This window comes from Neophocaena asiaeorientalis, unplaced genomic scaffold (assembly GCF_003031525.2).
Source record: "Neophocaena asiaeorientalis asiaeorientalis breed wild unplaced genomic scaffold, Neophocaena_asiaeorientalis_V1.1 scaffold147, whole genome shotgun sequence".
In the NCBI taxonomy this organism is placed as follows: domain Eukaryota; kingdom Metazoa; phylum Chordata; class Mammalia; order Artiodactyla; family Phocoenidae; genus Neophocaena; species Neophocaena asiaeorientalis.
Genome location: NW_020173758.1, coordinates 5,891,173 through 5,918,106, shown reverse-complemented (window position 1 = coordinate 5,918,106; position 26,934 = coordinate 5,891,173). Strand labels below are relative to the sequence as shown.

Genomic DNA, 26,934 nt, shown 5'->3' with positions numbered 1-26,934 from the left:
TGTGAAACCATCATGATGGTCTAGTTTTGAGCATTTACATTTCCCCAAAATGTTCCTTAGTGCTTTTTTGCAGTTAATCCACACTCTTTTTTTTTTTTTTTTTTTTTTTTTGTGGTATGTGGGCCTCTCACTGTTGTGGCCTCTCCCGCTGCAGAGCACAGCCTCCGGCCGCGCAGGCCCAATGGCCACGGCTCACGGGCCCAGCTGCTCTGCGGCATGTGGGACCCTCCCAGACCGGGGCACGAACCCGCGTCCCCTGCATCAGCAGGCGGACTCCCAACCACTGCGCCACCAGGGAAGCCAATCCACACTCTTGCCCCTAGCCCTAGGCAACTACTGATCTGCTTTCTGTCTCTATAAATTTGCCTTTCTGCATTTCAGATGAATAGAGTCATACATTATGTCTGCTTTCACTCAGCATGACTTTGTTGTGCTTTTTCCAGGTGGTAGTGTGTATCAGTAGTTCATTCTTTTAATTGCTCAGTAGTATTTCGTTGTATGGGTATACCACAACTTGCTTATCCATACATTCATCAATTGATGAACATTCGGGTTATTTTCAGCTTTTGGGTATTACAAATAAAGCTATGAACATTTGGGTACAAGTCTTTGTGTTTCTCTGGGGTGAGTACCTAGGAATGGATTGGCTGTCAATATATATTTGATTTTTAAGAACCTACCACACTTTTCCAAAGTGGTTGTGCCGTTTACCACTAGCAGTCTGAGAGTTCAAGTTCTATATGCTTATCAACACTTGATATGGTCAGTTGTTTAATTTCAGGCATTCTAGTAGATGTGTAGAAGTATCTTGTGATTTTAGCATGCATTTCCCTAAAAGCTAATGAGGTTGAGAGCAGTTTTTTATCTGTGTGTTTGACATCAGTATATCTGCTTTGGTGAAATATCTGTTTGAATCTTTTGCCTGTTTTAAAATTAGATTGTTTCTCTTGAGTTATGAGTTCTTTAAATATTCTGGATACAAGTCCTTTATCAGATAAATGTTTGCAAATATTTCTTCCAGTCTGTGGCTTCTCTTTTATTTTCTCTTTTGAAGAACAAAAAGTTTTTAATTTGATGAAGTCCAGTTTATCAAATTTTTTTCTTTAGTTGATCATGCTTTTGGAGTTGTATCTAAGAACTCTGTGCAACCACAGGTGGAAAATAAGATCTGTGCTGTGATCCATTGTGAGTTACTTTTTATGTATAGTATGAGTTTTATGTATGGAATGAGGTAAGGGTCTTGGGTTTTTTTATTTTGTTTTGGCATGTGGATATCCAGTTCTCTCAGTAACAGTTGTTAAAGACTGTTGATTTAGGCAAATCATTTGACCATAAATGTAAGAATTTCTGGACTCTTAATTCTGTTTCATTGTCTGTTCTTGTGCCAATACCACACTGTCATGATTACTGTGACTTAATAATATTAAGTTTTGAAATTGAGTAGTATAAATCCACCAACTCTCTTCTTTTTCAAACTTGTTTTATTATTTTAGATACTTAATATGTCCATATAAATGTTTGGATTCAGCTTGTCAACTTCTACAAAATAGCCTGCTTGAATTTTGATAGGATATATAGAATTTATAGATCAATTTTGGAATAAATGTCATTTTGACAACATTTTATTTTTAAATCCATGAATGTTAATATGCCTCTCCATTTATTTAAGTATCCTTTAATTTCTCTCATCAGTGTTTTACAGTTTTCAATGTCAGATTCTGCATTTCTTTTATTAAGTTTATTCCTAAGTATTTTACTCATTTGATGCTATTGTGAATGTAATTGTTTTATTAATTACTTTCTCAGAATATTCATTGATGCTGTATACAAATGTAATTGATTTTTGTATATTGACCTTGTATCCTGAAAACTTGCTCTACTCATTTGTTAAAGTCATTACTAGTGGCTTTTTAATGCATTGATATGATTGTGTGATTTTTCTCTCATCAGTTAACAGATGTATTATGTTGATTTTCAAATATTGTATAAGCCTTGCATTCTTGGGATAAACTTCACTGATCTAAATGTTAGTCAAATTCAGTTGGTGGATTTTGTTCAGTTCTTCTATATCCTTGTTGACTTTGTATTAGTTAACAGAGAGGAGTATCTCCAGTATTGGAAATCTCCAATTATTATTATGGGTGTTTCCATTTCTATCAGTTTTCCATTTAATTCTATCATTTTTTGCCTCATGTATTTTGAAGCTCTTTTGTTCGGTGCATACACCTTTATAATTGTTATGTCCTCCTGGTTGCTTGACCCCTCTGATCATTACGTAATTTCCTCTTTCATTTTTGGTAATTTTTCATGCTCTGAAGTCTACTTTGTTCGATATGAATATAGCTACTCAGGTTTTCTTTCGAGTGGTGTTTCCATGGAGTATCTTTTTCCAACCTTTTTCTTTAAACTTGTGTATATCCTATTTAAAATGGTTTTCAGGTAAAGGGCATATTTAGTTTGTTCCCTCTATTTTTCATTCCTTTGTTTCCCCTTTCTTTAATTCATTTTTGGATTATTTGCACATTTTAAAAATATTCCTTTTTAGTTCTTCTGGTGTGTTTTTTATTATATCTCTTTGTACACTTTTTTTTTTTAGTGGTTGCTCCAGGCATCATAATAAACATAGTTAGCTTTTCACAGTATGTATAGAATTAATATTTTACCACTTCAAGTGGAATATAAATACCTTACTACTGTGTATAGTCCCTTTACCTTTACCCCTTTGTTTTGGTATGTCATATGTATTACAGCTGTACATTGGAAACTATCAGACAGTGCTTTAATTTTTACTATTAACCAATATACATATGTATAAAACACTTGAGTGGAGAAGCATGGTCCATTATATTTATCCCTGTTTACCATTTCTGTTGCTCTTCCTTTATTCCTGGTATTCCATGTTTTCCATGATATCACTTCCCTGAATAATAGAATATTATTTAGCTTTTGTTTTAGAGGAGGTTTTCTGGCAAAGAAGTTTCTTTGTTTTTCTTCATCTTGGAAGCACGCTTCTTTCACCTTCATTCCTGAATGATATTTTCTCTGGACATAGAATAATGTATTTATAGTTTTTTTTCCTTAAGCACTTTAAAAATATTCTACTTCCCTCAGACTTCCATGATTTCTGATGAGAAATCAGCAGTAAATTCCAACTGTTGTTCAACTATATATAATGCATCCTTTTTCTCAGGCTGCTTTCAAGATTTATTCTTTTCCTTTAGTTTTCAGGAGTCTGATGATGTGTCTAGGCATGAATTTATTTGTATCCTTTTTGGGATTTGCTAGGTTTCTTGAATCTCTAAGTTGATACCTTTTACCAAATTTTGGAAATGTTCAACCATTATTTCTTTTCTTTTTTTTTTTTTGCGGTACGCGGGCCTCTCACTGTTGTGGCCTCTCCCGTTGCAGAGCACAGGCTTCGGACACGCAGGCTCAGTGGCCATGGCTCATGGGCCCAGCCGCTCCGCGGCATGTGGGATCTTCCCGGACTGGGTCACGAACCCGTGTCCCCTGCATCAGCAGGCGGACTCTCAACCACTGCGCCACCAGGGAAGCCCAACAACCATTATTTCTTAAAAATGTTTTCTGCCCTACACTCTTCCCCCGTCCTTCTGGGACTCAGGCAACATGAATGTTAGACCATGTATGTATGTTTTCCCACAGGTCTGTGAGGCTCTCCTCTTCCTTTCTTTTTTCTCTGTTTTTCAGATATGATAATTCCTATTGATTGATCTTACAGTTTAATGCTATAGAGTCCATCCAGTTCTTAAATTTCAATTTGTTTCTTTTTTACATGTCCTATTTTTTTTTTTACTGAGACTTATTCTTTACATTTATTTCAAGATTATTCACTTTTACTTCTTAGAACATGGTTATAATAGATACTTTTAACTGCCTTTCTGATAATTCCATTATCTTTGCCATCTTGGAGTTGACATCTGTTGTCTTGTTTTTTGCCTTGCAGATTAGTTAGATTTTACAGGTTCTTTTTTGAGTGATTTTGGATTCTGTCTGGATCCAGTATTGAATGTTATGAGACTCTAGATCTTGTTTAAATCCTAAGGAGAATGTGAATTTAAAAAAATTTTTTTAATTAAAAAAATTGTTTTTTGTAGCAAATAGTTTTGTTATGTTCAAATTGCAAATTCTGACTTACCGTTTGTAGGCTGCTGTTTCTGTGTCAGTTCAGTCCTTAAAGAGTTTGCCCATGTTACTTGGATCTGTCTGTGTGTGCACCATCTAGTGCCTGTTCTGTGACCTGGGTGGTGGTTTACTCCATAGTTCAGTTCTCAGAGCCTTTGGTATGGTGACTGTGGTCAGATCTTGCATGTCCAGCTTAGAATAGAACCCAGTAGTTCATATACAGCTTTTATAGGATCTCTTTCTTGAGTTCCTTTGTCTCTTTGATTTCCCCCCCCCAGATTTCAGAATCCCCTGAGTCCTTCTTCCTGAAAACTGGCTAGAAATCATGGACCTAAATTCCCTTGGTCTAAGACACAGTTCCTGCAGTTGTGTCTGTGTCTGGTGCCAAACATTGGGAGGACAGAGAGAGAAAAAATATAATGAGAATTTGTATCATGCTTGTGAGACCACAGCACTTCTGGTCAGAGGGTGTGATTCCCCTCTTTCAGAGTTTTAGGTGCCTGCTTGGCCACTGCTGTTATCATCATTACTACCCCTGTAGCTTCTGTTTCCACTGAATTGCCTGAGGGTTGGGGCAGAAGACAACTGTGAAAGAAGGGGGGTTTTCCTCACTCTTCGACCCTTAGGAATTTGTTTTTTTTCATTTCTCAGAACAGAAAGAAGACTGTACCTTGATATTAATATTGTACTCTGGCTTTCTTAGTGTTTACATGATGTATCACTTTCTTTCCTTTTACTTTTACCAATCTGTGTCTTTATATTTAAACTGGATTTCTTTTAGATATTCTATACCTGACTCTGATATTTTCATCCATTCTGACCTTGTCTTTAACAATTTAAAATGTAATGTATATATTCATACGTTTTATCATCTTGCTGTTTGTATTCTATATATCCCATCTGTTCTTTGTCCCTCTTTTCTACTTTAATCCTGACTTTTCAATTAATTGCTGATTTTATTTTGCATTCTATTTTGTCTCTACTTATTGGCTTTATTTTTTGTTTGCTCTAGAGTTTACAGTATACATCTTCACCTTATCATAATCTATCTTCAAAATTTTATACTGCTTTCCGTATAATGTAAGAACCCTACAGTAATTCCATTTCCTCATTCCTGTCCTGCTAACTACTGTCAAAATTTTACTTCTGCATTTGTTATAAATCCCACTTTTTTTTTTAAACAATCAGATATCTTTTCAATAAATTACAGAGAGGAAAAAGTCCTTTTACCCATATACTTACTATTTACACAACTCTCTTCCTTTATGTAGATCTGCATTTTCATCTGGTATCATTTTCCTTTCTCCTGTAATGAAGATTTCTTACAGTGCAGCTCTTTAAGACTTCTTATAGTGCATGTCTGTGGGAAATTCATAAAAATCTCCTAACATTTTTATTTTGAATTTATCTTCTCTACATTTAGAATTCTGGGTTGACAAGTTTCTTTTTTCCTTTCAGCATTTTGAAGCCATCATTCCATAGTTGCCTGGATTGAACAGTTTTGGCCTGGCCATTATTTCTTCACTTTTTTATTTTTTAAAACAGTTATTTATTTACTTACTTACTTATTTATTTATTTATTGCTGTGTTGGGTCTTCATTGCTGCGCATGGGCTTTCTCTAGTTGTGAGCGGGGGCTACTCTTTGTTGCGGTGTGCGGGCTTCTCATTGCAGTGGCTTCTCTTGTTGTGGAGCACGGGCTCTAGGCGCACGGGCTGCAGTAGTTGCGGCACGCGGGCTCAGTAGTTGTGGCTCACAGGCTCTAGAGAGCAGGCTCAGTAATTGTGGCTCGCGGGCTCTAGAGCACAGGCTCAGTAGTTGTGGCGCACGGGCTTTGTTGCTCCGCAGCATGTGGGATCTTCCTGGACCAGGGCTTGAACCCATGTCCCCTGCATTGGCAGGTGGATTCTTAACCACTGCGCCACTAGGGAAGTCCCTCTTCACTTTTTTTATTATTTCCTTTTAGTATTACAGTTACTCATGGTTGATCACATGATATAGTCCCATTGAGTCTGTTCATTTATTTGCTTCATTGTATATATATTAGATTCTAATGCTTTCTTAAAGTTCACTAATCTTTTCTTCTGCATTGTTTAATTTGCTGTTAATTCTGTCCAGTGAGAACTTTTCATTTTAGATATTTATCATCTCTAGAAGTTCTATTTCATTCTTTTTTTATATCTTCCATTTTTCTCATACTTTTAATTTCCATTACATCCTTGTTCATAGTTATAATTGTTTTAACATGTGCATCCTTATTCTATCATTTGTATCATCTCTGGATCTGTTTCTGTTGAGTGATTTTTCTTGGTATGACTCATGTTTTCCTACTGGTCATTTTTAATAATTTTTAAAAATATTTATTTTATTTATTTATTTTTGGCTGCTTCGGGTCTTAGTTGTGGCACACGGGATCTTTGTTGCGGTGCATGGGCTCCACAGAGTGAGGGCTCTTCATTGCGGTGCGTGGGTTCAGTAGTTGTGGCACATGGGCTTGGTTGCCCCATGGCATGAGATCTTAGTTCCCCGACCAGGGATCAAACCCACATCCCCTGCATTGGAAGGCAGATTCTTGACCACTGGACCACCAGGGAAGTCCTCTATAAATTTCTGATAGGATGTGGAACATTGTTAATGTTACATTGTTGATTATCTGGATTTTGTTATCTTCCTTTAAAGGGTGGCAGTTATTTAAGTTACTTGTGGATCCCTTGGTCCTTTTTGAGTTTTTTTGTTTTTCTCTTTTTTCCTTTAGCTTTACTAGGATGCATTTAAAGTAGCTTTTACTCAAGGATAGTTCAGCCCTGTTACGAAGCTCCCCACAGAATGCCCTAAATGATTACCAAGGACTGTCCACTTTGTCTCCATGATTATGAACCTTGGAAATTGTTCAGCTTGAAACTCCCATTTTTATTTGCCCAGCACTGTGGAGTTTTACCCTATGCATGTTCCTAGTACTCAGCAAAAACTCAAGGGGATTCATGTGTAGATTTCTGGGGCTTGTTCTCTTTATAGCTCCCTTTTCTTCAGAATTCTGCCTTGCAGCCTCCAGGCACCTCATCCTCCCTGAACTGATTTTAATCTCCTCCGTTTAGCAGTTATGTTCTTTCTCTGTACCTATAGTCAGGAAGTGCCTCTAATTAAAAAGCTGGGTCAGTTGTAGGGATCACATTTTTCTTAGAGACCACAGTTCTGCCCTACCAGTTGTTCAGTTTTTGGGACCATTTTTTTTGTTTATTTTGTCTGGTTTTCTAATTATTGGTGGCTGGAAACTATATTATGTATTAATATACTCTTTAAATTTTCTTCACTCTTGCATGTTTATTTTTCTATAAGGAATATGAAAATCAGCTTATCTCACTTTTTAAAAATCCTCTTTGTATTTAATGTGATCTGATATCTTTAGAATATTGAACCCTGATAGCCAAGGACAGCAGCATATACCTTTCTCATTTATAATTTTATCCTATTAAGCTAGTATCTCTCCCTATTTTATTATGATTTTTTTTTACCAAAAATAGATATTTCTTATCTTCTCATGCCTTTTTCCTTTTTTCTTTCTTTCTTTCTTTTTTTTTCTTTATGCGAGTCATCATACCTTTTTTCTTTGATTTATTAGTATGGTGACTTACATTTATAGACTTCCTAACATAGAACCCATTCCTAGTATGAAACCCCCTCAGTCATAGTCATTATTACTTTAAATAAACTACTACATACTATATGCTTGATATTTTAGTTTGGACTTTTGTATAGATTCTTGGATTACTTTTGACTATTTCAGTATTCAAATTCCTAGCACTCATTTAGAATCCTTAAATATCACAGGCTTAAAGTTCTTGAAAAGGGAAGAATTCTCAGAATGCATGAGGTAAATGCATCATCGTGGTATTTGGTTACTTTTAGCATCAGTAACATTTAAATGTATTAGTGTTCATGTTTTTGTTTCAAAATAATTAAGATAATTTGTGCTCTTTATCTTGCTGATATGACAGGAACTTTTTTGTCAAGGAGAAACAGGATTTTTAAATTAAATCTTCTCAATAAAATGTGCTTGTGTTATATAGGTTGAACTTCTGTGGTCTATATTCATCAGAGAAAAAATTTAACCACCTATCTCCATATAGAACTGTCTCAGTTCTCACTAATTCAGTTACATGTTTTCCCTCTTTACAGGTGCAGTTTAACTTGCAGTTTACAAAACCAAGTACATCACTAGATGTTCAGTCAGGAACAACTGTTAGTATGCCTTGCTCAACTGATAAGGAAAAGTAAGCTCTTGACATAAAATTTAATGTTTGTAATTTTTTTTTAATGTTTGTAATTTTGAAAGGGAGTTTTTATCAGTGTTTGAAATCTATTATGACCACTTATTTATGTAATGTTTTAAGTTGCTGATCAGTGGGATGTGACTTAGTCCCTTTTAGCCATAAGAAAGAGGTTTCTCACATTTTTTAAAACTGTAGGATAGACATATAGTAAAATTTAATTTTTTTAAAGGAATTTTCCTACATAACTGAAGAACACCCTTTCATATATTCTTGGGCAAATAGATAGAAATGTTTTAAATTCCTCAGAGTTGGCTGTTTTGCTTTTGTTTTCCTGTATGGCTGTGTCTGTCTCTAGAAGCTTTTTGTTTTTCTGAGTAATTGCTTCCAGTGTAAAGTAAACTGAGAAATCAGCTGGTTAAACTGTTAGAATTCTGGGGTAGATAAAAGGGTTTGTGAGTTTGCCCCCTAGCCAAGCTAACATAAATAAGCTTTAGTGCCAATTTGTGACTTCTGTTTTGCCTACTCAGAGATTCTTTGCCTATTTTTTTAGATCTTAAGCAGGTTTTATGTACTGAAGTTTGCTGAATCAGTGAGTTGTAGCTAGAGTCAACAACTTATAGATGCAGACTTGTCTCTCTGGGTAGTCTTTGTTTGTAATACTGTTTTCTTATTGTACCTTTATTTATTTAAAATGTAATCGCTTTAAGGCCTGTCTGCTGGCACTCATTATCATGAGCTATCACTATCCCCAGTATATTGCAAACTAAAAAATTACTGTCATGGCTCAAAGAGGCTTCTTATTCCAGCTCTCTTCACTCATTGGCTCCTCTAAAATTAGTACCACGATGAGTATTAAAATAGCTAATGTTTATGAGCCTCTGTTTTTTAAAAGTGAGAATTCTTTGAAGTCCTGAAATGTATGTGCTTGTTATATTTAAGCTCATATTTGTTAGTGGCAGAGCACCTAGAATTCATATTAATGGTAGAACACCATGTTTATATGTTTACCTCCATCATACACACTAAGAACAATTTTACTTACAGATCATATTTGTGGTACAAAATCAAACATAATCATGTGTCCATAAAATTGGGACTGTTCAGCTATTTTGAGATTTTTGTTTAGAATTGGTTTGTTTTGTTGTCAGCTAGTAACAAGTGGCAAAGGTTAAAGAAAAAATTTTAAATTGGAAAAGACACCTATTCAGCCACTTAATTCTTTTCTGAAAATTGGGAAAAGACCATCATTTAATTTTAAAGATAAAATGTCGTTGTTTTGCAAGAGCCCTGAACTTCTTCTTGCAGGTGTACTAATATAGAAACTGTTAATACTAGACAGATTTAGAAAGAAGGAATATCGTGGTTGAAAGAGGAAAAATACAACTACAGAAATATCCCCTCCTTTGTTTTTTCAAAATTTCATATTTGTATTCATCCGACCAGAATTCATTATTGTACAATGTGTATTAATGTTTAATAATGACAACTTTGAAGCATAACAAAATTTTGAGGAGCTTTTGGTCAAAGGAAAAAGATAACTTACTCTTTACTGGGAAGAAGTATACTTTGGCTTATGAATAGATAAATTATTTGCTTAAGAACCCAGTGAAAAATGGGATTTGTTTTGAACAAAGCTATAAATATAACTTATATTATTGTATACATAGTGTATGTATGTATATAGATTAAACATTCAAACTTTACTGAAGAGAAAGTAAGACTTTGTTAAAATAAGTAAATAATTACTATTTTCCTTTCAAGTGGTGAAAATTTAGGGCTGGAATCCAAATATCTGAAGAAAAGGGAAGACAGCATTCCTTTACGTGGGCTCAACCAAAATCTATTTAATAATCCAGGTGAGAAGACATTTCTGAAATGGATTGTACACTGTGGTTTAATTAAATGTATTATATAAAGACTTAAGTGAATGCAGATAATCTTTTTTTGTCCTCATTTGCAGACCATCAAAAAGACGGCACTTTAGGAGCGTTACAGACATCTTCCAAACCCGTAGTGCTCCCTTCTACATCTTCAGCATATTTCCCTGGGCAGCTACCAAACAGTTAATCCTAGTGTCATCTTTTACTTTTATTGAAATTTTAGAAATTCAGCATGGTTTTAATATAGAAACAACACAGATGAAATTCTGAATAAGCAAGTTTCAAAGTTTACTTGAGCTACTGTATTAGATTGTTTGGATCCTTTAAGTACTGCTGTCGTTTATGCAGTTTAGAGGGGCATATTTGTACTAGGGAATGGGTGAAGATTCTTTTTAGTTTGGAACATGGTGTTTTGTAGAATAATAGTATGAATTTTATTAAACTAATCCTTAGAAATTCTCAGAAGTTCTAAGGAAAGAGTTGATCCTTGTAAGGGACATTCTAATCATATTCAATAACTCAGTTAATTAAAACATGCTTAGATATATATACTAGTATGAAACCAAAGAATGCTGTCAATTCATTTTATCATTTTCATTAGTACAATAAGTTTTAAATTTGCCACCTGAGAATTTTAAGGGAAAATAATTATCTCTTGAGATATATTATTGATACTTACAGTAAAGGGAAAAGTCCTGAAATTACCTTAAATGAATAAATTCTTCATAGCAAGTAAATATTTGCCTTGAAACCTTTAAATTATCTTTTGAATAAGTCTGTTAAGTAATTTTGATAAATTTATTGTACAGAAAATCTTGGACAGTCTAATTACATGACCAGATTAGGTACAAAGTGCTTTTAGTCATTTGAGGTGCAGTTTATGGATTTTAATGCTTCCTGGAAGTCTACAGTCATCCAGTTTTTCTCCTTCATTTGGAGTTTTGTTTGTTATGCAGTTAAATCTGTATTAGTGGAATATTTGTTTTAAAAATTAGTACTTACACAAAATATTTACTGAGAGCATCATGAATATTCATTTTGCTTATATCAAAATAGGTTCATTTTCATGTTTGCTTATTAGTAAAATAGGCAAAATGAATAATGTTAGAAGTTACAACTTTCTTCTCTTCCCTGTAATTAAAAGTTTCAAATAAGAATTGTTCCTTGGGAAAAATGAGGTAATTTAAAAAAATTCACCCAGGATGACAGGGTTGCATTTTGTTTTCTTACAGACAGCCATCCAGTAGAGTAGCATTCTCTTAAGAAAACTCTAAATCATTTTGTTTGCAGAGATTGCTCATGCTCATGTGATACTTAAAAAAAATATTTTCAAGGACCTTATTACTAAGCAGATGAGGAAGAGAGACATTTCAGGATATTGATGACCTACTAATGTTATTGGCTTCCATGGTAAGACAAAAAATATTTGCTAATTTTTTTATGAAGCCACAGTATTGAGCCTTTCCTTATGATACTTTTGAAACTGCTGGTAACCACAAGCTGTCTTAAACTAAAAAATTTAATAACCGTTATTAGGTAGTCACTTTTTATATATATTTTTTTGTCATTTAGGTATACTATATTAGTAAGAATACTCAGTTATAATAACTTGAAAGCACTAATAATCTGGAAAGAAACTTTCTGGCAATATTGGAATCTTTCCTGTAAATAGTATGTAATATAAAACTTTGTGACAAGGGTTTGGATAGGATACATGACATACAGGTAGCTCTTTTTTTTAAATATAGATATCCTTTTCCATATCCACACATGGAAAACTGGGAGAATTCCCAAAAGATATAGAGATCATTTTGATATCAGTCTTTTTGGTATTAAATATATATACACAGACTTTCGAGTGTGCCAATTATTTGCTCTACCTCTTAAACTTTTATTTGAAATTGTTTTGCTGTGTGCAGCTGTACATGTGTTAATAATCAAAATATTGCATTTAATGTATTTCTGTAAACTGTGAGCTTTGTTAATAAAGTATTAATATTTTGGGAATCTGACATGTAAACAGTATGTAAAAACAAACATAGGACTGACCTACAACACCTGTGCTTAGAAAATTAAGTACTTACAGTTAATTTATGAACTAAGTTTTCATTTCTTTGCTTTTGTCTTCCTACAACAGTATTTTATTGAGGGAAATGAAATGGATTCAAAGGGAGAAGGTATAATGCTTTGATTTGTTACTGTAAAAATATAGTAACAAAGCCAAAACAGGCCTCATAAGGGAATCACAGATCAAGACTTTCTTTAAAAAAAAATCATTAAAATATTTAATTTTATTAACAGAATATTTACATTTCTTTTAAGACCTTATTTAACCATAGTGAATGTTCCAAGTTTAAAAAGCATTAAGCAGTAACCACACATAAGATGAAAACAGTGTAAACTATACAATACTTTATGTACAATTTTTTACAAAGTAACACTTTTTTAAATAATATAACTGGACACAAAAATATACACTTTAGAGAAATTCACATCAGTAATTGTATAAAGCTCTCTTCTAGGGTCCTGAAAATTTAGGACAAACATTAGCTCTGTAAATAAAGTGTTACTGTGACAGTCCTGAAAGGCCACTATATATATTTATCTACATATAGATATCACATTGACATTTTCAAGGCTACCAGCTTTACTATATAATTTTTAGATTATGTATTCAAGTGTTGAGGTTCTTATGATTATGCAAACATTAAAAGAATAGTGGTATAGTATAAGTAGCCGGGGAACAAATGCGAGCCAGCATTTAGATTTACAGGCTCCAAACACCCCAATTTAAATTCTAAATGGCTGATATTTTCTCATTTCAAAAACAGTAGTGAATAATGTTTAAAATAAAATTACTACAAACAAGCTTGAAACATGATTCAGATTTAATATAGTTTTCTTAAGAGTTTCGTTTTTTAAATGCAAATAGTTCATTTACCATTTCTTTACTTTAGTGCATCTGCATTAAGGCTTTGAATTATTTGACCCAAGATTTTACAATATTAAAATCTGACTCACGATTTTACAATGTTAAAATGAACAGTTCCACACTATACTACCTACTCTGTCTCACTGCGAGTCAGCATAAATAGTTAAAGCTCAACACCTGAAGGAAATGGTAGCAGAGACGTTGCTAGTATCTAAGAAGTTACATATATCGTTTTAAGTTTTAATTAAAGGATGTATAATAAAACAAAAAGCTTAATGGCAAGAAACTGGTGCTAATAAACAAAAGGTTTCTTTTCAAAAGAAATTGTAACATCTTTGGAAAACTGTCCAGTTCTTTTCTTTAGTTCCCACGGAGTTCATGCAGATACATTTCTTAAGACAATCTTAAAGTACATTGTAGATGGAAATGGAATGTACGTCCAGAACTATAGGTGAAAACTAAGACCTGGGTGCTGATAGAAAAGTCTTCCTGATTTCGGTTGTCACACATTTGTGTCCTGGAGTAAAGGTTCTTTGGCCTCTCCTGGCGCTTGCGCACTATGAGGATGGCTGTGACTGCCACAGTGCTTTCTCCAACTGCTGGACCTTAAGCTTAAATTGGTATGTTCCGGAATAAACAAGGCAACAAGCAGAGCCAGCAGTACTGAACAGGCTCCAAAGAGGAAGGGGGGGCCAGGGATGATGGAATTCTGAGGAAGGAAAAGAGAATTAGGATTTTTGCAAAGCCTTCTTTGTTCATAACAAGAAATTGCTTATCTTTTAGTAGTAACTGATTGCTGTGAATTATAAGCCAATGACTCCTCTCTTTCTTCATTAAAGCCACAGTTAGAAAAAAATTCCCTTTTCAAGGGGAAAAGAAACAGTCACACTCTCAACGTAAAATTCTGGGGGATAACAGCTGACCCAAGAAACAGCCAAAAGATTTTTTAAAAACAAATACATGCAAAAATATATTGTCATTTTATAGCATAAAATCTGAACACATTCTGTGAACGTTCACTTAATTTGTTAGTTCAAGAGGAAAACAGGGAGATCTCACAAGTAAAATCAAGTAGCATATAATATTAACTACAGTAGCAGAATCAATTACCATTTTCTTTGTTAAAAAGGTAACTACATTCTCTAGTGACTGAAAGTAAGGAAAACACAGATAATGTCGTTACCATGAGAAGAATCAAACAGACCTGTGTTTTAGCCCCAAATCACATTCATTCTTAGCAAAAACTTGCACTGCCAGTTTTACCTGTGTAGAGCCCACAGACAAACATTCTTTTTTATTTAAAAGTAGTCTTAACTGGTTAGAAGATTAGTGTAGAACTCTGCTAAATACAAGGGAACTAATGAGTTGTTTGTACTGGCTAAAGTAATGTGTTTCGCTGTTAATGTTTTCAGTTGTATGGAGGGGAGTATAGCGAGCAAGTGAACAAAGATGTTTACCAGCACCTAACTGACTCTTCTACAGAAGGCAGACCTGATACAGAGAACCTCTAACATTCCAGAAGCCTCAGATGAAAGACAAACAGTAGTATAGACAAATGGCTGTTACCTATGCCACTAGGTATACTAAGACAAGCTAGAATACATAAGTAATTTTTTAATTATCCAGGGAAGAAAAGAACACACAGCCAATTTTATAAAGAAGTACGTATATAGGAGGACATAGTCCCTTAGGCTTTGGTTTTAAGTGTTTTTATTCAATCTAAGAATCTCAAATAAAAGCTTTAGTGACCAAAAAACATCACCTTTCAATCCAGCCAAATGAACTATATTTTTATAATTACCTGTTCAAAGTGGTGCTGTGGGCTTGTGTTTGTTCCCAAGTCTGTTCCTGTCATTGGCAGTTCTTTAAGTTCCACATGGAATATGTAGAAAATGAATCCATAAAGGGCTGGTCCCAGACCATTGCATAATCCTCTAATTCCTGTTATCATCCCTTGAACGACACCTGAATTGTTTAAACAAGTTATTTAGTGTACCACTTATTTTTTCCTACCCTAGAACCGATACAAACATGAAATCACTTATTCTAAAGGCAAAACTTACCAGACACTAGCAACTTACTGCAGTGGCATCAAAATTACTTAGAAGCTCTACAAAGTATAGTGAGCTATCTGATGCAAATGTAAGCTCAGGTCTAATGTAGAAACAAGGGGGCAAAAGCACTGTATTTCCTTTAAAAAAAAAAATGTTGGCTCAAAATCAGCATGAGTTCATAAGCACAGCTGTTAAAAATTCTGTCCCCAAGCAGCTACTTAAGACCCCAAATATAGCCCCTTTTTATAGAGTTTGATTTTTGTTTACCTCTGGGATCTTATCCCAAATTTAAAATGCAGCTTGATTTGGCCACAGGCCTTTCCTTATTTGTAACTAAGTGTCCTCTGCCACTCTTTTGTAATGCCCCTGTTTTTCCTTTTGACATAAACAGGCTTTTCAAAGAATTATTCCTCACCTATTAGTATTTTAAGAATTAAGTGTTCCTGCCACAAAAGTGTAAGACAATAAAAATACATTTTCTGTGTGTCTTAGGTGACAAACATACAGTGTTAATGAAAGGGTTATCTGCGTATCCCTGAGATGTCTAGAACGTCATAGCATATTGTTTATGTAATAAATAAATGGTTAGTGAATATAAGGTGACTAACCTTCATCACTAATTTTCTAGCAAAAGAACAGACAGGGCCACACATTCACAGTGAGACAAGGTTATCTGCCTAAGGATAATACCCTAGAATCTGCTTTTCCTCTTTACAATGAAAGCAATTTATTTATTTTAAAAAAGATTTATTGCAGTATAATAGATTTACAATGTTGTGTTAGTTTCAGGTGTACAGCAAAGTGAATCAGTTATACATATATCCACTCTTTTTTAGAGTCTTTTCCCATTTGGGCCATTACAGAGTATTGAGTACAATGAAAGCAATTTAAAATTCTCTACCCTGAAGATACACTTATGTTTCAGAACTTAGGAAAGAGACAGAACAGAGGATTAGAATATTCTGTATTTTTAAATAATTATCATTGGGTCTTATCAACTCACCTTGTTGATCAGCATCAGCAGTTCGTGAGACAAGTGCACTGACAGCTGGAAAGGTAATGCTAGACATGGCTGCCACTGCCCCAGCAGCCCACATCATCCTGCAATCAAAAGCAGCAAAACAAAAATAGTATGTTATTATTACTCTCCATTGTACCTGTCAAAGTCAAAATACATACTTAAAATCAAGTAAGAGAAATGGCTGTGGTACAGGAAAACTATACTTGCTCTTCCTTCTTTCCTATGTGACTGGACAAGTCACTTAAAAGTCTAACCCTGTTTACTCTTCTAGAAAGCAGAAAAACAACGACTTATTCACAAGAATGCTGTGGGCTTCAATGTAGAATTGGGATATCACACATCACATCTAAACTGTAAAGTGTGTTGGGTATTATTTCTGCAGGACTTGGGCAGGTGGGGAGAGACTGTTGAGAAACATCATTAAATGTTTCCAAACGTTCGCTAGCAGAACGGCAGGGTTACCAGAGACCTGTGATTCAGTGCGAAGAAATCACTAATTTGATCTAAATGTGCTACTGGCTTGATGTTTAAAAGAAATGTTTTCGATAAATTGTGAGCACCTCTTTTGCAAGGCTAGACAGAAAAATAAAACATCCATCAAAACACACTCTTGGTGCTTACTCATATCCAAGTCCAAACAGAGATGATGTGTTCAGCTGAATGAAACACTACTGCACATTGTGGAGTTCAGTCCTTAATACCTGAGCACAAAGGTGTGCATGCGCAACCTGACAGCAGCACTATTACCATCACCTCCCTGCAGGAAACCAGACTGGCAAGAAAAGCAGAGAGCTTTCCCAGCATAAAGCCGGGACCAGAACAACTGGACTTCTGGTTTGCCATCAGTAATGATAACTGGTGTTACTCAACTTTTTTTTCCTAACCTTGCTGCTTTGGGATTACATGTGTTTTTCTGACAAACTAAACTGGATTAAATGCTCATTAGAAATTGAAAAACTCCATCTCATTCAAAAACCCAACTAGTTGCTTAGATACAAAATGTCACTCTGCTATCCTCAAGCCACTATAGAGTATACAAATACACAAGTGAGAAACCTGTGTTATATACACTTTGAGAGAAAAAAAAAGCATATTAAGAGATTAAAGTCTAAGCCTTAATTGAGAAGCAAATTAAGAAATATAAAAGTTTTGTCAGTTACACCTCAATAAAGCTGAAAAAAACAAAAACACGGCAAACACCAAAATTAAGAAAATTAAAATATTTGTACCTACCAAGGTTCTGAACCGAAGCCATACCATGCCAGCTGTAATATTTGAAATCCCAGACCCAATAAAATGGTGTTCTTATTTCCAATTGACCTCATAAGTAAACTCAAGACTATGGTCTAGAAAATATGAAAAATCAAAGTGGCTTATTAGAATAGAATAAGCTTTTTAATACCGAAAAGAAAAAAGCTATTTGGTGACCTATTTCAATCTATATTATAAAAGGACTATTACCACTTTTCTACATTTTGGCTTTTCAGCAACAATTGCCCTGAATATATCTGAGACCATTACTCCAGGTCATATAAGCAGATGAAAGGTGCCTCTGCTGACACAGATCCAGATTCAGGGGAAAAGTCAGAAAACTGAAAATAGAAAAGGTGAACTTCGTGTTTAGTACATTTCTATTGGGGACCACTTAAAATCAGAAATTGTAAACAGTAGGGTTGAAAGGTTCTAACTCATGGTTTAGAGATCCCTGTTATGTAATAGCTTTAAAAAAGTTTTTACAGGTCCAAGTTAATCCAAAACGCTTATTCTCCTGACTAAATAAAGCTGAAACAGTATATCCTGTTTGTGAACTCATATACCCTTCACCTAAATTAACCTATTGCTGATGCTTTTATGAACAGTAGATCAGTTTAACAAGTATGACTTGTAGGCTAATAACTAAGAACACAGCCTTGGGAAAAACAGCCTTAATCATCATTTTGGCTCTAACCATGTGACCCTGGGCAAGTCACTTCACTCTGAAACTCAGTTTGGTCTCTTAAAAGACTGTGATAATAGTACCTATTTCAAAACTGTCATGTGAGTTAGATGAAATGATATACTTAGCATTGTGCCTGGCACATTGAATAAACAACATTATGAATTGGGTTTTCTTGCTTTTCTCTCAAAGTTAATAAAAATTCAGCATTTGGGGACATTAGTATTAAACATACCCCTTAAGATAGCTATTAAGTCCATAGAGAAAGAAGTGAAAATAATTCAGGATATCACTACTTGATGACTGGCTGATACTCAAAATTATCAAGCGTAAGTTTAAAATTCTTTAAATTGAGACAATCATTTAAGAGTTTAATCAGGCTTAATCACAAATAAGCCAGCGGGAAGCAAATGAAGATCCTTTTAAGGATTCTTGAACAATTAACACTCATAGCTTTCCTCTCTGAGATTTTCCCTTAAATCGGGTGAGCGTGAGATTGAATTCCACAAAGCACAGAGCCCTGGAGTACATTCTTCAACAACCACAGCTATGAAAGGGAACTCACCCAGAGCGAGCACTCAGAGAAGAAAAACTTCCTGTGTATATGATACTCTAACTGGGACATCGATTCTCTCCCAAGGGCAAGGACTTCCTTCTCATTTATCTTTGTATCCCCAGCACCTAGCATAAGTTCTTTTTTAAAAAAAAAAAAAAATTTTAAAGAGAACAGAGAGAACCAAGAGAGAGAACCAAGTCGTAAAGGTTAAAATGACTTATGACTTAACCAAGATGACACAGCTAATTAACAGTTAACTGACATCAACTTTGGTCACTCGGTCAACAAATATTTGCCCAGTTCCTACTGTATCCAATGGCTATTCTAGGTCTGAGGGCACTGACCCAGGTCAGAGTACTGGTCAGCAAAGAGATTACCTCCTAGTAGAGGGAAAACGGAGGTAAGCATACTTATCAAACCAGATAACTCCAGGTTGTAGCTGTTCTAAGAAAATAAGACAGGGTAATGTGATAGAGGTGCTGCTCCAACCAGGATGTGCAGGGAAGGCCCTTCTGAGGCGACATCTGAGGCGAGAGCTGAGTGAGGAGGAGGAGGTATGTGAGTATCTGGGCAAAGAGCATGCGGCTGCAGGTGAAGCAAGCACAAAGCCCTGGGCTGGAGTGTGTTCAACAACATGGAGAACGGAGGAAATGGGGGCTACGTCGAGAGCCTAGATTTCATTCTGGTTGTGACAGGAAGGGAATATTAAACAAGAGAGCACTATGGCTCAATTCCCACTTTACAGCAATTCCTCTGCCAAGTGGCAAACAAGCCGTAGGGAGACAAACATGGAAACAGACCAGATGGAGGCTACGGTCTTGGCTTAGACTAGGCTCCTAGTAATGGAGATGGTGAAAAGTGCTTCAATTCAAAATATGTTTTGGAGAGAAGTGAAAGGAGATACCATCTGATGTGCCGGATGTGGGAGAAGGAGAAACAAAGTAATCAAGAATGGCACCAAGGTTCCTGGCCCCAACAGCCAGGAGAGTGGTGATGCCACTGAACGAGATGAACAGCACTGGGTGGAAGGAAGCCAGGCTGCAGTCACAGCCATGTCAAGGGTGAGATGCCCAGCAGGTGTGTGACAGCACTGAGGAAATGTGTAGAACTATCTCCATGCACTCGTGTAAACATTTATTGAGTGCAAATGTTGTGAACTCGTGCCTGCTAGTGCCAAGGAAGTGATGGGGCCTATGGCAAACCAGAGAGCAAAGGCCCGAAGGGGACAGCAACCATGGGGCTTCCACTGAAGGTCACATTCATGTTACCACATCTCATCTGGGGGAGAAGCTGCATTTCCATATTTTCATATCACACCTCCCAATTTTTAAATGCTTACTACTACTTTTTAAAGTTTTAAAATCACTATGGGAAAAAACCAATGACCTCTAATTTAGCACCTGCTGGGCTGCAGGCACACTGCAGGGTGTTAGAGTGACCAAGACAAATATAATTCTGACCTCGCAATCCTCTCGGAGCTCTACTAGAGCTCACAAAGCTACTGAGGCAAAAATAATAAACAGAGGTAAAATTCATAATATGGTGTATTCTGTACCATGATAGAGATACACCCAAGTTAATATGAGAACTCAGAGAAGGTATACTTAGGGGGTGAAAGGGGGATGCAGTAAGGACGGCAGGAACAAAGGCACAAGAGCAAGCAAGAAAATAAAGAGAGGCAGGCAGGAGAGTCAAAGACACTAGTCTTTCACTTAGAGGTCAACAGGGGAGAAGTCATTCTCAACTGTATACTTGCCATAAATGAGAGCATAAGCTAATGCTTCTTCCTTTGGAGCTATAAATTTTACTTGATATTTTAATTCATATAATGACATAAACTTAATTATCAATATTTACATGCAGACTACATATGCCTATTCACCTGTTTTTGAAGTTCAACTAATTTTCTCACTTTGAGAAATGTGATTTTACATCTCAAAAACTATGCTTCTATGTAGGCCCTAAAAGCTGAATGGTCATTTAAGTACTGTATTCCTTGTAGACCATGTTTCTGTTTACAGTATCTGCTGTGCTAGCAATGCTGGCTGGGTCGTGGCTCATTCCTTCCACATTCACAGCCCTCATGACCCTGCTGCTGCAGGGCTCTTTCCAACGCAAACCCAACCACGCCCCCTCCTGAGTTCACATGTCTGCCCTCCTGGATTCTGAGCTCTTAGGGACTGTTTTCCATCCTGTATTCCTTTGTGCCTGATGCAACCTACTGAGCAGAGGGAAAATTTCCTCTAAAGCACCTTCAGCTCATCATTCAAGCAGTCTACAGTGTGCCCAGATTTACTAGGTGCCCACCTACAGCTTGCCTGCTCAGTTAAGTATGAAACGGAACTTAAGACCTTACAACTACTAACCTCTTTAAGTGTCATTACAGTAAATGTTAGCCTGTTCTCTTTAAGATCTAAATCAAATAAAGTAGTAGCAAATCTAATCTCAGCAATATATGAAAAAGATAAGACATAATGATCAGGCTGGATTTATCTCAGGATTCAAGGTCAGTTTAACATTTGATAATTCAACAAGCTCTATAGTCTTAGTACACTTTCCTTTGTGTTCAGAAAGGTTTTTTTTTAAGCTATTTTTATATATGGGCAACAATATATTTCCCCCCAAAGCTAAAGAGCACATTTCTGAGGCCTTGGGGGAAGTACATTATACAATTTAAATTTAAATTTGAAGCCTATCACTAAATGTACCAGAAATTCATAAATGATGAGATCTGCAGAAGCAATCCTACCTCCAAGATGGTGAAACATCCAAGAGTACTATTAAATGGACTTTACTTTCCATTTTAAGAGTAGAATAAAACAAAAAGCTGCAACCTAGTAGACTGGATCTAAGGTGGGAAAGAGTGTTAGAGTAGATTGTTTACAGAGTCTGGAAAAAACATAGCCCAACAGAAAGAAATGGGAGCGGTTTTTTCCACAGAAAGGAGAAAGAGTGGAACTGAGATAGTCTGAAGGCCAGATGAAATATCTCCTAAGAAAATCCCGATTCTTCTGTTGATTAATATCTTATTCCTCAAACAACCACCAGCTACCAACTGGGTTTCCAAGATAAAAATACTTTCATGTCACTTCTCTGCTCAAAACCCTCCTATCTTCTTGTCAAGTCTTATGATGACCCAGAAGGCCACACACAATCTGGTCCCTCTCCACCTCTCAGAATTCATCTCCTGACACTCTCTCCCTTGTTCACTCCACCAGAACCATACTGTCCCCTGGCTCTTTCTTACACATGCCAGGAATTGTCTTTCAGAGTTGTAGTTCTGTTCTGGCATATTCCAGTGGATTGTTCCTCCAGGTATTCCAGTGGATTGTTCCTCATTCCTTTGGTTCTCTGCTCAAATGTCACTTGTATCAGCAGAGCCTTCCCGACCCTCCCAAATAAAATAACACCCTGCCCCCAGCCACGCCCTACATCCCTTGTGCCCTTTTTCTCTATAGTTTTCATTACACCTGATATGTTTACACTGACATGCTTACTCATTCTCTTATCCCACAAGAATGCAAACTTTACAACAGCAGGGATCATGAGCGCTTGACACATGATAGGTATTCAATAAATATTTACTGAATGAATCAATCAACAGTAGAACAAGACTAACGTAAAATTTCTGATTTTATGCAGGTGAATACGCTAGTGTAAATCAATAAACTGTCTTTCTGGTTTACACATCGTATGTTGATTAGTTCGTGTCAGTCCCCAAAATCTAATCAATACTACCTATACTAACAGAATTATGTTTCCGAACGTTCCAACATCTCTCCCTCTAACGAAAAAGAAACTCACCTGTGCAATAATGGAAAGAATGCCAAGGACTGCTATAAATGCTGCAACACTTTCTGGTGAAAATTTCATAATCTAGAAGGTTTCCAGAAAAAGTAACATTAATAAAATAAGCATAACAAATACCATACTAATGCAACTACTTGTATATTAACATTAAATCGGCCAGAAAAAGAAAATGCAATTCATTTGTAACCAAAGAACTCCTCAGAGGAAGAATCTGGCTTTCACTGAGGACCAAAATTATAATAAGTGTTAGATACTGAAAATAACAGCTACATAACTTAGATTAAGTAAATCTAAATCCCGTAATTTTGATTTCCTAAATAGGAGACCGCTATCAAGCATTCAAAATCCATTTTAAAAATAAATATTGCACCATTTTGTGCTTTTTACAAGTACTGATAAAGGCTTAATCTCTGCCTAGTAAGATTAGTGTCAAGGAGAAAAGAACTAATGCTCTTATTTTGGCTAGCTGCTTTACAAATATATGCTCTAAATCACAAAAAGACTGGAGCAGGTGAATGGATTAAAGCATCCCATCACCTGTATAAGCTACACATAACATAAACAAGCTCAAATGACACACTTTGACAGGAAAATCATCTCTTTTTGCCTAAGCCAAAAGTCTTCATAGAAATGCATAAGGAACGTCAGCCACACTGAACAGGAGGTTAATTCTAGTGAGCCATTATTTTTAAAATGATAGTCATTTCTAAAAGTCCCTGCTCTTAAAGTTCTCTCAAGATTAAATATTTTGTATTAAGGCACTCAACAATGAAAGAAAAGTCCACCTTGGTAGAACAGAATTTTACCTGTCTGAGGTATAAAAAAAAGCTGGAATATTGGCCTGCCTCCGGTAAGTAGGAGAGAAACACCGTAATGCAGATCAGCAGCACTATGGAGTCCTGGCCCACTTTCTTTAAGGACTAGAAGAAGAAACAGACCAATACAAGGTTTTATATCAAAACACTAATCTATTCTTAAGAACATGCAGAGATATCTTCTGGCAGTGTATATACAGATACCTAGTTGTCTTTTTTTCCCCCCAGTTTATTCTCATCCTCCCCAAAAGTATTCTGAAAAGTATTTCAAAATATTTTTTAAAATCCATCCCGATGTTTTCCCCAAAGAAATATCCACAACAAAACATTAATGCTGCGCTGAATCACACATTCATTTTTTTGTCAAAGTGAATGAAAAAGCATATACTTACTGCAAAGGGGTCAGCCTGTTCCCAGGAAATGGGCGCTCCCCATGATGCGGGCCGCATCTTCTCAGGTAATGACTCCGGCACAGCAACAAGGATAAAACAAATATCTAGCAGAGCTATCGCTGTAGCCAGGACCACCACCAAGCTGTCCCCATACACTCGCCCAAGATAAGCGCCAATTGCAGGGCTGGTTACCAAACTTGCAGCAAATGTTGCCGAAACCTGCAACAAACCAAGATCAATAGAAAGAGATTAGGCAGGACATCTGGCTCCTTTACTTCTACACCACAGAGACTCTGACTTATGTCAGTCCTCCTGCTGCAGTTTCCCTTTCCTCCTCCTACCTGTGCCAGTTTTCTTATACTTTCTTCTTTTGCAGAAAGAGAAAAGAATTAGATTCTTAACTAAAAAATATGTAATAACCTCTAAGATAGTGGCTTCAAACTTTCTTTTAAGCCTTGGAGCCCTCTCTGTTTAAATAAATTCTACTGACAAACTTGTAAGTAAAAACAGATTTAAAAATAAAAAACTGTTTTAGTTGAAGAAGGGTTGGGGGCCTGGATTACCATCCAAACACCCAGCCCACCCCGACTGCCAGGCATGCTGGCCCCTAGGGTGCCTCCATAATCCCACAGTGCTCTGTGAACCGAGTCTAAAACAATAGTCTAAGGAAATCCAATGCCACTGTGACTTTTCCCCCAATATTAAAGTTAAAATTAAATGAACGTTTACTTTGATACACATTTAAAGCTGGCTGAAATAAAGCTTAAAGACTTTAAAGTTTATCTTTTCAGCAGTAATAGTGTTAAGCCGCAGCACAAATCTGAACTTGGTCATCATTAGGTGGCAGGGTTAGGAAGAACGAGATCATCCATCCTTGGCATTGAGCCCATCTCTAACCATGTCTCTCTAACATCCTGAGGAAGCCCATACAAGTCTGGTGAAGATGCAGATTAAAGTATAGAAAACAGGGGGAGAAAAACGGTTAATCCCAGAAATATCTGGCCTACTGGACAGTGGCCTGCAAATCAACAACAGATGTGACAACAGGTAACAAATGATAGAGACCACATTCTTCAGAGGATAATTAGAAATTAATGTTATAGGTGCATGAGCTTCTGCTCCCTACTCTTGTGCTTTATTCTGTTTGTATGCTCTTTCTGACTTTTGCATGGAGGATTTAAACTTCACAGGAGTGCTTATTTACACAAGCACTTATTTGACAAGTACATAAAATTCTAATAACTATAAACATCTAGCTATCAACCCAAATGTTCATCAACGAGTGAACGGATAAACAAAATGTGGTATATCCTGTACAGTGGGATACTACACAGCAGTAAAAGGAACTACTGATATATGTATCGGCATAGATAAACCTAAGATTGTGCTAAGTGCAGACACAAAAGACTACATTTTGCATTATTTCATTTACATGGAATTTCTATTGAAAGCAAAACTACAGAGACAGAAGGTAGACTGGTGATTGCCTGGGGTCAGAGGTAAAGTGGAGACGGATGGCAGATGGGCCCAAGGGAACTTTTTGGGCTGATGGAAATGTTCTCAGACTATATTGTGGTCGTATTTTGTTACAGTAGCTCTAGAAATTCATTACAGTGGGCTGTGGTCTCAGAGAGACCTGGGTTATGAGCAGAGCTCTGGCACTGGAGTTGGGAAAGGGGCAATGGTTCTCACTGTAAGCGTCAGTGAGGTATCTGGGAATAGGAGAGAGCAAAGGTCTAATCAGAGTGCAGGTATTTCATGTCATTTCCCTTCTCCTCGATTCTCCTCCCTGTTGGCTATTTTTTTCTGGCCAGACAGAAGATGACCACAAAGATCACTTTATTCCCTTTTATCTGCAGCCATATTATTTCTAGAAGATTGAAACTGTCATTTACTAGATGTGCCTTCAATACATAAAGCTTCCAGGTTGAAACTATTAATTTCAAAGATTTGGCTATGACAAAATAAATTACTTTAGCAAAAAACAGAAACAACATGGACTGTGGGCATGTTGCAAAGCTGTATAAATTTACTAAAATTGATTTAACTATACACATAAAATGGACAAATTTTATGGTATGTAAATTATATCTCAATAAAGCTGTTTAAAAACATCCTGGCTATCATTAACTTCATATCATTTAATGTTCTTGAGTTTACAACTGATCATTAGTTTTTTTGGTATGTTTCTCACTATAGGTATTTCCCTCTAAATCCTCTTAATTCCATGATTCTTTGTTATGTTTTTTGATCTTTGAATCAAAGACAACAGACTCTCATAAAAGTAAGATTCAACCTGACACAATATTCAGTCCTTATTTAACAAAAGATGCTTGCTCCCTATCTGCTGAAGCTCATCACTGTCCTACTTCTGGCTAACAGTGATCTGTTAACTTATTTTATTTCTAGATTCGATAGACATTAAGTGTCCAGAATTTGGCAAACTACTGCCTGTGGGCTGAATCTAGCTATAAATGATTCTTCCACATTAAAAGTGATATAAACACATGTCCACAAGCAAAAACAAAAGAATATGAGAGACAAACTTGCAAGGAGTAGTAAATAAGCCAAAGAGATCCAATGCAAAGTTAAATGAATATAGACAATATTGTACTATAATTATGTAATGTGATAAATATAGCTATAACAGCAATCATATTACAATATATAAATGGATCAAAGTAACACTTTGTGCACCTTGAAGTTAATGTTATTATGTCAGACTTATTCAATAAAAATTAATTATTAAAAAAGCTAAGTTAAAAAAAAAAAAAAGAAAAGAAAAAAGAAAAAATATGAGAGAGACTCTGTGTGGCCCAGAAAGCCACCAAGAAGGTTTGGGATCCCTGAGATGGGTGTTAACCTATTATATTTTAGATTAGCCATTAAATAATAGTAATTTTAAAACTCATTACATATTAAATAGTTCTTTTAGTATTCTATTAAAAAGAACTTATATAAGGTAAAAATATTCCACTGTAATTTCAAATCTGATATGTGTGACTAATACTGACTGAATGAAAATATCAAAACTTACATGGCTTTGTACTGAAAAAAAATTTAATGTAGTCTAATGGATGATTTTATTATAAAATGTACTTATGCAAAAATAAATCTTATAATGC

The 26,934-nt window shown here is 35.8% G+C and overlaps 2 protein-coding genes across 3 annotated transcripts in view; one reads left to right on the top strand and one right to left on the bottom strand.

Moving 5' to 3' along the window:
• The window catches only part of SASS6 (SAS-6 centriolar assembly protein), a 50,677-nt gene extending 38,125 nt beyond the window's left edge, over window positions 1–12,552 (top strand). For both annotated transcript variants that reach the window (XM_024751291.1, XM_024751293.1), the window contains exons 15-17: window positions 8,319–8,413; window positions 10,175–10,269; window positions 10,374–12,552. In XM_024751291.1, the coding sequence (XP_024607059.1) occupies window positions 8,319–8,413; window positions 10,175–10,269; window positions 10,374–10,480 (297 nt within the window). In that variant the 3' untranslated portion in view covers window positions 10,481–12,552. The remainder of the gene's footprint in view (window positions 1–8,318; window positions 8,414–10,174; window positions 10,270–10,373) is intronic.
• A 138-nt stretch (window positions 12,553–12,690) lies between these two features.
• SLC71A1 (solute carrier family 71 member 1) overlaps window positions 12,691–26,934 on the bottom strand; it is a 37,946-nt gene continuing 23,702 nt past the window's right edge. The window contains exons 6-12 of the mRNA XM_024751283.1: window positions 23,810–24,028; window positions 23,409–23,522; window positions 22,597–22,668; window positions 17,534–17,646; window positions 16,283–16,380; window positions 15,027–15,190; window positions 12,691–13,934 (exon numbers count right to left, since the gene is read on the bottom strand). Coding sequence (XP_024607051.1) covers window positions 13,728–13,934; window positions 15,027–15,190; window positions 16,283–16,380; window positions 17,534–17,646; window positions 22,597–22,668; window positions 23,409–23,522; window positions 23,810–24,028 — 987 coding nt within the window. The 3' untranslated portion in view covers window positions 12,691–13,727. The remainder of the gene's footprint in view (window positions 13,935–15,026; window positions 15,191–16,282; window positions 16,381–17,533; window positions 17,647–22,596; window positions 22,669–23,408; window positions 23,523–23,809; window positions 24,029–26,934) is intronic.